This window comes from Crocodylus siamensis, chromosome 6 (assembly GCF_052110815.1).
Source record: "Crocodylus siamensis isolate JL-2025a chromosome 6, ASM5211081v1, whole genome shotgun sequence".
Lineage (NCBI taxonomy): Eukaryota > Metazoa > Chordata > Crocodylia > Crocodylidae > Crocodylus > Crocodylus siamensis.
This window is the reverse complement of record NC_143400.1, coordinates 48,271,048-48,282,538: the sequence shown is the minus strand read 5'-3', so window position 1 is coordinate 48,282,538 and position 11,491 is coordinate 48,271,048. Positions and strand designations below refer to the sequence as shown.

The window sequence follows — 11,491 nt, the reverse complement described above, 5'->3', positions numbered from 1 at the left end:
GGGGCCTCAAACTGGACACAGTACTCTGGGTGTGGCCTCACCAGCACAAAATAGTGGGGAAGAATTACTTCCCTTGATCTCCTGGGAACACTCCTACAAAAGAAGCCCAGTCTGTCATTATCCTTTTTCACAAGAAGGGCACACTGTTGGCTCATATTTATCCTATTGTTCACTATAGCCCCCAGGTCCTTCTGTTGCCCTGTAGGGTCAGGCCAACTCTCAGAATCTCAATATTGTGTTATTAGACAGGAGGGTGTGACACAATTGCACATATATAAACACATAAATCAATTGGGTGCATACACACACTACTAACTCAGGCACATACACATCCAAACTAGTCTCGGCACATGCATACCTATTACCAATTCAAGCACATACACACTAAACACCAAAAATTAGATGACAAGAAGTTGTCAATACCCACACATGGATCACTAATTCGTATATACACACACATCATCATGTGCATGATATATATGTGTATATTCACCAGTGCACACACATACTACCCACCTACACATACACACAGGTGAGTTCCTAACTTGGATGGTATGGTATGTATGTGTGTGTTTGGGGTACTTGGGATATCTGAGGGAAGGTTAAGGTGAGAGAGAAAGTGTAAGGAGTAAAAGTTGCTGGAACTGGGATTAGAATCAAGAAACTAGAGAGGAACTGGGCTGAGGATTTGAGGCTTGGGATTACTTAAGGTCAAGAAGCCCTGGGTTACCTAACATCAGTGGTGCAAGGGAAAAATCTTGTTGGCAAGGAGGAGAAAGCCAGGAAAGAGAGAGAGGCAGAAACCTAGGAACTTGAGGTTGGAAACTGAACCAGTAAGCTGGGAGTTTGTGGGGGGGGATGGTGTAAATAGGTGGTAGAAAGGAGAAAACAGTCAGAAAACAGACAAGCCCAACTTGGAGTTTCAAAATAACAGGTTTATATAACAGACAACACACTACACAGCCCCATGAAGTTGTTGAGAGACGCAGAGATGCAGACACTGTTAGCATGAGAGAGTCTCAGTGGAAGGCTTGGAGTCCAGGTAGGGAACAGAAACAGAGTCCAAGTCATTGGTTGAAGAGAGGGTGGGGGGTGATAACTACCTATCCAGGCTGGAAAGGGGTCTTTGTCCAGCAGGTGTTGTCCAGACAGGGGTCGCCGGCAGGGCCTCTGGGTGGATAGGTGGTGTGGCATGGTGCTGGTCCAGATGGAGAGGGCATCCCAAGGAGCCAGTCTTCACTACCCCTTTTTATGGGGCAGACTACCTCCGATCTCCTATGGGGAGGGCCTATCCAGGCAAGGTCAGCCCTGTTCCAGAGGGCTCCAGGTGTTCTTACTGAGCATGTGCAGCCTTGGTACAATGGTGGGTTGCCTCATCTTTTGTTTCTTGAATGCTGAGGGTGGTTCCAATGGCTGGGTCATTGGTCCAGGTATTGGTTTTGATGGTTCAGTCACTCAGAGGGAGCTATTTTTAGACCTACTGCCCTTGTCGTCAAGTACCCTCATTCATCCCCATTCATTCAGGAACCAAGTTACATAGGAGGGGTAGTATAAGTCATAGGTTACACAACAGAGCATGGGGACAAGATGCAGACTTAACAAACAAAATGGAAACTTGACATGACTTATGCTAACTTACATGTGTAGGCCTAAATCATATAGTATCAGTAAAACAGTAACACAGAACAGTAAAAATCAATATAAACATAATAATTATCCAATATAAAGAAGGAGAAAAAACAAAGCAAATAGCAATATTTTTGCTACCAAAATAAAAAGCTGAAGCTTATCCTATGTCTTAGCTCACTTATGCTTATCTATAGGGAATAGAGAGGGAGAAAAAAAGTCAGAAATGGTGGGCAAGGGGAGGGAATGCAATAAAAAAACCCAAAACTGGGGGTTTCGCTACAAATTTCTGAGGAGCTGCTAGTTAGGCAGTCAGGCTGTAGCATAGGATTGTTTTGTCCCAAGTACAGGAGTTAGCACTTGCTCTTATTGAACCTCATGAGGTGATATTTGGTCCAATCTGTCAAGGTTTCTCTGAATCCAAACTCTACCCTCCACTGTAACTACTACTCCCCACAGCCGAATGCTTTTCGTGTACTTGCTGAGGGTACAATACATTCCATCTTCCGTGTTTTCGATGAAGATATTAAACAAAACCAGCCCAACAACCCCTTGGACTCTCCATGTGATACTGACTGACAACTGGACATTTAACCATTGACCCTTTGAGTTTGATAGACTCACAGAAGATTAGGGTTGGATGGGACCTGCAGCAGTCATCTAGCCCAAAGCAGGACCATCCCAACTAGATCCTTCCAGTCAGGGCTTTGTCAAGCTGAGCCTTAAAAACCACCATGGATGGAGATTCCACCTTCTCTCTAGGTAACCCAAAGCAGTGTTTCACCAGTGCTTCCTAGCGAGAGAGTTTTTCCTAATATCCAACCTAAGCTTCCCTTGCTGCAACTTGAAACAGTTGCTCCTTGTTCTGTCATCTGCCACCACTGAGAACAGTCGAGCTCCATCCTCTTTGGAACTGCCCTGCAGGGAGTTGAAAGCTGCTATGAACACCCCCCCGCCCCCCAGTCTTCTCTTCTGCGTACTAAATAAGCTCTGTTCCCTGAGCCACTCATCAGAAATTATGTGCCTGAGCCCCTGAATCATTTTCATTGCCTTCTGCTGTACTCTTTACAACTTGTCTACCTTCTTTCAGTGATGGGAGGCCCAAAACCAAACACGGTACTCCAGATCTGGACTCACCATGCAGAGGAAAGGGTAATAATTACTTTCCTTTATCTGTTAGCAACACTCCTACTAATGGTGCCCAGTAGGATATTCGTTACCTTGGCAACAAGGGCACAATGTTGACTCATATCCCTCTAACTAGGCAATTGCCCATCAGGCCGGCTTTTCCTCAGCTTGGGCTCACTCCAAACCCCCTGAACTGGGCCTGGGCCCAGTCCTCCCCTGGCCACACTGTCACTGCTGATGCCACAGAGCAGCTGCTCCTCTCCCCCCCTGCCCCATGTTGGGCCAACTTGGGAACAGGAGGAGTGGGTTCAGGGCTGACATGGGGGAGGGGGTGGGGAAGGAATGGGTCTGACCCCAAGGTGGGGAGGCAGCCTGGTCCTTTCCTCCCCCAGCTGCTGTTTCCCCCACCCCTGCCACAGCAGGCCAGCTTCTCACCCCACTCAGGCCCACTCCTCCCCCCCTGTGTTGGGTGTGGATCCTCTCCCCCACCCATGTTGGGCCCAGGCCCAGTTGCCCCCTTCCTGCATTGGGCTTTGGTCCATTCCCATCCCCCAGCATTACTGGTGCTGGCCTTGCCCCTCCACTCTGTCCCCTGTGTCCCCACCATCATGGCAGGGGGCTGCCTGCTGTCAGAACCCTTCTTTGCACTGTGATTGGCTGTTTGTCAGCGAATCAGAGTGCAAATAAAAACATGCACACAAGCACACACAAGCTTGGAAAGGGAAATACATATGGATTCAGAATCTACATCAGCATTATCTTGTGCTGAATTCAGTTGTGCTTAGGTAATAGAATTAGAAATTGACTTAATGTATTTAAATATTCATTCTCAGAGTGACAAATGGTAATTTTAGGAGAGACCTAAAAACATAGTTAGATATGAATACAGAGGGAGAGATGGTCGCAAATGAAAATTACGTACAGAGATTCACAGATGCATGAAACTATTTATTAATTATTTCTCAGTTGTTGTTGATTTTTTTAAACTGTAGTTTAGCTCTGTATACACAGAAGAGGCTTATTTAAAAGTCATTATCCTACCTATGATTCTCCTGAAAGCATCTTTGACATCCTTGTTCCTGAAGCTGTAGATGAAGGGATTCAACATGGGGATGACAAGAGTATAGAACATAGACACCACCTTATTCAGACGTGGAGAAGACCGAAAACCTGGTTGGGTATACATAAAGGAAAGAGTCCCAAAAAATAAAGCCACAGCTACCATGTGGGAGGAGCAGGTGGATAAGGTCTTGAGCCTGCCCTTGGTTGAGCGAATCCTGAGAATGGCATAGGTGATGTAAGCATAGGAGATGAGGATGATTCCTGATGTGCTCACTATTATGAGGCCACACAAAACAAACAGCACCAGTTCATTGATGTGCATATCTGAGGTGCAGGACAGGTTTAGCAAGGGGGGAACGTCACAGAAGAAATGGTTGATCTCTTTAGGCCCACAGTAACTGAGTGCAAAAGTGAAGCTGGTTTGCACTAGAGAATTTGTGCTGCCACCTATATAGGAGCCCACAATGAGCTGAACGCAGACCCTTTTGGACATGGTGACAGGATAGAGGAGTGGGTTGCAGATGGCTATGTATCGATCATATGCCATTGCTGCCAGGATGAATGTTTCTGTGCTGCCAAAGAGAGAAAAAAAGAACAACTGTGCAGCACATCCATTGAAGGAAATGGTTTTGCTGCCTTGTAGGAAGGTGGCCATGGCTTTGGGGGCAATGGTTGAGGAGTAGCAGAGGTCTAGGAGTGACAGGTTCATGAGGAAGAAATACATGGGGGTGTGAAGGTGAGGGTCGATTCGAATGATAAGAACCATGATAGTGTTTCCTAGAACAGTAGTTATGTAAATCACAAGGAACAACACAAAAGGCAGCACCTGAGTCTCAGGTCCTTTCCTGAATCCCAGCAGGATGAATTCTGTCACGGCTGTGTGGTTCTCCTCTCCTGTAGACTTCATAGCTCATATCTCCTGTATTGGGAAATAAAGGATAAGGATAAAGGGGCAAGTAAAGTAGCTAAACAGATTGAAGAATGTTTAACATCCCTTTGGGGCTGATTGTGACAGAGCCCTTCAAAAGTTACTTAATCCTCAGCTTAATGAATCTACAGCAAGTCTGTTGAAATTCTGAGTTTTCTAGAAGGAAGCTATTTCTACATATAATTTCTCCATATATTAAAAATTGGTAAAAGTGAGATTGGGATAACATTAGCACAATCTTCCAGTGTGTCCTGTCATTCACAGGTATCCTTTTGGAATGAAGTGTTATTCAGACTTTTTAGGTTTGGTGGTATGAGGCTGTGAGACTGTACATGAGTATATCTTAAACTGTGTGCAACATCTGAATTCAAGGTCCAAACCCTATATCTTTATATGAACTAGAGCATATTTCTATCTATGTATGGCAGGATAAACAAACACTCAGAAATACTCAAAAGAATGAATCCACCCATTCACCAGATGGCAGCTTAGGAACCATGGCACACATACTGTAGCCAAACACTGAATTGGCTGCATCCTATAGTTACATCCATGGAATCTCAACTCAGTATTAGTGAAATGAATGGCAGTGGGAAATAAGAAGATTTTGAAACTCTTGCCTAGCTGCATCTTGAGGTACTGAAGTACTTTCAAATATGTGACCCAAACTCCATTGGTGCCTCTGAAAACACCAACCTCATGCAAGCAGAAGGGAAAGGACTGGGTTTTAAAGACTGGCCAGTAAGTTCACTCCAATTACTTGCTTTCCTACATTCACAGAGACATGGACAATATGCCTCATCTTTTTGTTGTTGGGAATTCCAGCAATTTTTTAACAAAATATTGGGTTTATGATTAAATAAAATATTCAAATATATTGCTGGCTTCCAAAGCAAAGTACATGGATAGATACATACATAAAGGCATAAAACCCTAACAGAAACAAAACTAAATTAAATTAAGAATGTTGTACTGAGGAAGAAAACTAGTTTTGTTTTCAATATTAAGAAGTGTTTGGATGAGAAAAGTTACCTTTTCAATGAAAGGTAAGAATTTTCATTCAAAAAGGGCATGAACAGCTGTATTACGAGGATATAGAAATAGAAAAAGTAGCCAGGTAGAGTCAGCATACACCCACCAAAGGCCTTCTGGTATGGAATAGAGAAGGTAAATGAAAAGTCTTCTGTATTTTGTCAACAGTTTTCTCATTCTGAAACACTCTCAATAACACCTTAAGTTACTATCTGAAAGGTACCTGAAATGAGACTTACCCCAGCTTCATTCAACTCAGTCTCTTTCGGAGTCTTCTGAAACTGCCTCAGATGCTCTTGTATCCAAGGGTTGGCACCTTGCACTGCCACCTGCTACAAGGATTGGGGTAGTAAATTTGCTGTAACATTGCTAAATGACTTAGGATCTGAGATTCTTTTCTGCCAAACTCAAATGCTGGGACTGTTATTACTGGTATATTGAAGGGAATGGTTTTAAGTCTGTCTAAGTGGTAGAAGTTGTGTAAGAGGAGGAGACTGCTACTTCCCTTTGTCGCAAAAGGTCTTGAGCTCTCTGGAGGAAAGGTGCTGTGTGAGCCCGCGGTGAGCCTGCAGTGAGGCTTTTCCTAGTGACAGAGATGCATTTTCAGTCCAAGCCCTGTTGACCTGTCCAGGAGAGACCTAGAGAGGCACTAGATAGAAGCCCCTGGATAAATGCAGTGAAAATGTTCTCTCATTTAGATCAGCAGAAGTTAGACAAAGCCAGTGTTAATGTCCTCCTGGGGATACTGTCCCTTCTCCTCCACCCTTCTTCTGTTTGTCCTGTCTGACCCTGAGGCTGTGAGTGCTCTGAGACTTGGACTGGAGAAGGATGTGAGAAGCCCAATGTATGCGTTATGGTAGAACAGCAATGTAGTGAAGTGGGCTTTGGGCCATTCTTCATCATGTCCCCAAAGTAGATGAACTGGATCCATTTACAGCCATGTTCCTTGTTTGGGCTGTTTTCTGGCTGGCAGAGGCCCTCACTTATAGTTTCAGAGGAAATCTCCAATCCTCAACCTTTCAGGGCCTGTTCCACAAGCAGGCAGCTCTGTCACTCTGGATGTCCTGAGGCAGCCTGCTGATATTGCCCAGTATACAGAAGAGGAGAAACAGCTCATCCCAAGACTGGGAGCAAGACCTGTGTGTCCCCAGGGCTTCTCTTTCCCAGAAGAATGCTGCTGGAGGAGAGAAAGGGGCCAGTGAAGAAAGGGCTAAAGAAAGCAGAGATATTAGAAGGTGAAAGCAAGGCTGGGAGTGGGCAATGGTTAGGAGAAGAGGTCAGGCCTGAACAGCAAAGGAAGCAGAGAGGCATTCTGGGTTTGGTAAGGAAAAGAGACCATAGGCTGATCCTGGACTCTATCCTTGGTGCCTCCTGCCACAGCCCTCAGCAGTCTCCTTGCCCAGTTACCACATGTCACCCAGGGTGACAACATTTGCAGTTACAGCTCTGGCAACACACAAAACATACTGAAAAGATGAAGTGTTGTCCAAGTGTGATGGATGAGCAGATGCATCCAGGCAGATGGGCTTTTGTCTTATCCACAGGCAACATGAAGGAATCTCATAGCTTAGGCTGGCCCACAGTGTGTAGGAGCTGAGGGATTCTGGAGGCAGCAGGTAGGTAATAATGTTCCTGCTGAAATGGATCAAGTGATGGGATGAATTGTGGCCAGACTAGAAGCCCTTCTTGGTTGAAAAAGGGAAAACACTGACCTATGAACTCTATGATGTGGGACAAAATGTGTTGTGGGTATTAGTATGAACCCAAACCGGAGTGGTTTGAATGTTGATGAGATGCAGAGTTTGTATAAATGGGGAAGTAGACAAGAGTATGGGTGGCCAAGTCCATGGTGGGTAACCCAGTTAGGTCTGTGTTCCCTGACAGCTTGTTAATTTTATATTCAGGTCTGTTGGGAAAACAGGAGATTTCTCCAGTTGTTCCTGTTGGATGGGTGCTTGTCTTGTCTGAATTAGAGCTTGAGAAAGGGTACAAATGGCTTCTTAACCAAGACCCTCTATGGAGACTAGTTCATTACGTACCAGTTGACCACATGGAAGTATTTTGCCATCCTGCTCAGTTTGCGATGGTTGCAGCAGCAGGAGTGTGCTGTGATCAGAAAGTATTGTGTCACAATGAGTATTTAATGTAGGGAAAGGTTGAATGTGTTTTATTTATTCTGGAGGCAGCAGGTAGGTAATAATGTTCATGCTGAAATGGATCAAGTGATGGGATGAATTGGGGCCAGACTAGAAGCCCTTTTATTTATTCTGTCAACAAGATGTTGAATATGTAGCTGTGTTGGAAAGCAAAGAGACAGAAAGAAACAGCTAGTATCTGGTGCAGTAGCCAATCATCCAAGGCCGCACAATTGATGGCCAAGTCCCCAAGGTTTCAGTCATAGGAATCATGACCGTTTCCATTAATTGGTCTATTAACTTAGAGGAAAACAAGTTAGGCATGGGTCAAGATAGTCCAAAGTTGCATGATAAATTTATACCATATGTAGGTCAATCTTGTACTGCATTAATAAACAAAATGATGGTAAGTCTACTGTAAAATATGTAAATTAAGAGGTCAAGGAAATTTGTGACTAAATCACAGAACAGTGATGAGTTAAGGTGGTAGAAGCCTCTGTTTCAATGGTCTCATTTTGTTCCTGGTGTGTTTAATTTGTTGTTCAAAGGTACCTAGAGTGAAAGTATATTAGAGTTGGAAGAGACCCCAGCAAATCATGTAGTGTAACCACATATTCAAGGCAAGACCACCCCACCTATATTATCCCTGCTGAGGCTTTGTCTGCCCAGGTCCTAAAAACCTCCAAGAGTGGAGATTCTGCAGCTTCTCTGGGTAACCTGTTCCAGTGCATCACCACCCCCTTAGTGCAAATGTTTGTTCTAATATCCAACCTAAACTTCCCTTGCTGCAACTTGAGCCCATTGCTCCTTTTTCTGTCATCCCCCATCACTGAGAACAGTCTAGCTCCATCCTCTTTGGTACCACCCTTCAGGGAGCTGAAGGCTGCCATCAAATCCCTCATTAGTGTTCTCTTGTGCACACTAAATATGCCCAGTTCCCTCAGCTTCTCCTCAAAAACCATGTGCCCTGGCACCTGAACCATTTTTTGGTGCCCTCTGTTGGACTGTAATCTACTTGTGCACATCCTTTCTATAGTGGGAGGCCCAAAGCTGGACAAAATACTTTGGTGGCAGCCTCACCAGTGCAGAGTAGCGAGGAATAATTATTTCTCTTGATCTGCTGGCGACACTTCTACAAAAACCACCCAGTATGCTGTTAGCTTTCTTAGCAAGGCCCTGCTGAATCCAGCTTACTGTCCACTGTAAGTGTAGAAAATATATGAAAGCCGGATTCAGGATAATGACTGGTATTCAGAACCTGAAAGGAAAGAGAGAGAGAGCAAGAGAGAGAGAGCACTTGCCAAGGTTTAGGAGTAGTTTAGTTCAGGCACTGGACTCTGAAGTGGCATGGACCTAGAGATTGTAAGAAATGAGCTAAACAGCTCAGCTGTCCATGGAATGGAAGGATTGTAGAGTCAGCGTGTCAGTAATAATGTTCAGGCTGAAATGCAACAAGTAACAGTATGAATTGTGGCCAGAGTAGAGGCCTGTAACAGGGCACTTGGGCCTGTGTGTGCCTTTAAGAAGGAAACAGCCTGGAAGGCCACTTGCAGGTGGCCAAGAGGGTGGATGAAGGACTCAACTGACCAGCAGCAAGCCAGGCTGGAGCTATATGAACACTGAGCTTGAGCTGGTTAGGCCATCTTGTCCTGAGAGTCCTGCGGAGAGGAACTCTTAGCACCACAACGTCTGGGCTCCTGAATTGATCATGGCACTAAGCAAGCAATACTGCAGCCCAGAGAGCAAGAGAAAGGTACTGCGATAAAGAGAGGTGCATTTTTACATGCAGGTGGCCTTTATTTTATGTTAGACTTGGGCAGGGATTGGGGCCTGCCAGGGGGCCTAACTGTTTTATTAAGTTGTACTGGCGGCTTAATCTTGAGTCCGGATGGGGCAGGCCAAAGGTCCTCTCAAAGCTAGGGTTTTCAATAGGTGTGGGTGAAGCAGGCAGTATTCAATTAGGATTCAGATTTTGCCTGATTCGGGGGACAGTGATTCAATTTACTGGTTCAGATCACTGTCCTGATTTGATTCAGCCGAATCTTGAACCTGAAGATTTGATTGTGATTCAGAGAATCAGTGATTCAGCCATAGACACGGTTTATACGTTTTTTCTATGTACCTCAAAGAACCAGGCACAGCTCATGAATGCTGTGATGATGGGGCTGATGGAGCATCCCACGGGAGCACAGTGGGGGAGATGGTCCCCTGCACACTCATAGGCGGATTCGGAAATGGACTGGAAGTACTGCCGACCTACTTCTGAGTCCACTGTTGAGCATGCAGGGGTACCCCTCCCATGCTCCCCTGGCTCAGCAATTGGCCATGGGGGGACCCTGTTACTCATATTGCCAATTCCTTAAAATCACGAGTTAGACTTTATAAAGGGGAATAAGGCAAGGTGCCACATTTATTGATCACATGAGTTAGACATAGAGGTTTGGGTATACCATCCATACAAACATATACAAATCATCATACACATCATTACACACAGGCATACACATACACAAAACAACCATTTCATCCACACACACATCAGAAATAGTTACCAGCAATAGTTGCTCAATATCAGCCCAGGGTAGCCAATCCAGACTTATTGTGTAGATGGTGATGATTTGAAGATAGCAGATTTGAAGATAATAGCTGGAGTGGGGTGACAAGATGCATCTGTGCTCTGATGAAACAGCAGTAGAGAAAGCGACTCATCCAGCTAGGCATTTTCAAGGTGTTCTTTTATAGGTATTGGCATCCTTTGTTTCAGTGCTTTGAGGTTTGTTTCAGTGCTTTGAGGTTTTAGCAGTTGTTTTTCTTTTGTCTTCAGCTTATCTTAGCCTTGAAGTGTTCTTGCTGCCTGTCTGGCAGGATGGGTGCATCATTCCTTTTCCACATTGTATTCTTTGTGCTCTAGGCCTAAAAGGGATTCTTCAACCATTTATTAATTAGTTTACTGACTGATAACTTACATTTGGCGCCTTGTAGCTTACATAAACAGGCAAATCTTTTTTTTCTCATCTCTCATGATTTACCCTTTTACACACACTCATACATAAAGGCTACGTGGAGTTCATTCACTATTGTCAAGCAGAAGGATACAAAATGGAGTTTTCAAGTTGCAAACAGGACAAGATTACTATGGTTATATTTCACTATTATTACACTCTATGTTAACATCAGCTACATTACTTCAGTTCATGCTACAACCAGGGGTGCACCCACCATTCCCAGGAGGCATCAGTTGCTGAGCTGCATGAGCTAAGGGGAGTGCCCTCTATGTGCTCTGTGCCGGATCCAGAATTTGTAGCATGTACTTCTGGTCCACTTCCAGGTCTGCTGCCGAACATGCAGGGGAGTCCCCTGTGCTCCCATGGGATGCTCCATTTGCCCCACCATCTTGGCATTTATGAGCCATGCCTAGTATCTTGACATATGTAGAAAAGACATATAAAGCTGCATCTATGGCCAAATTGTCAAATCTCTTAGAATCTCTCTGAATCGAATCAGAATCTTCTGAATGGAGAGGTTAATGGGTCTCCTGGTTTGATTCAGATTTGGAGATTCAGCAGCCGAATGGAGCCAA

At 44.7% G+C, this 11,491-nt stretch overlaps 1 protein-coding gene across 1 annotated transcript; it reads right to left on the bottom strand.

The window, feature by feature from the left end:
- Positions 1 to 3,772: 3,772 nt before the first annotated feature.
- Positions 3,773 to 4,723, bottom strand: LOC149862730 (olfactory receptor OR9H1-like). Its single transcript, XM_090052770.1, has one exon. It carries the CDS (start codon positions 4,721 to 4,723, stop codon positions 3,773 to 3,775), a length of 951 nt encoding a protein of 316 aa, XP_089908896.1.
- Positions 4,724 to 11,491: the final 6,768 nt, after the last annotated feature.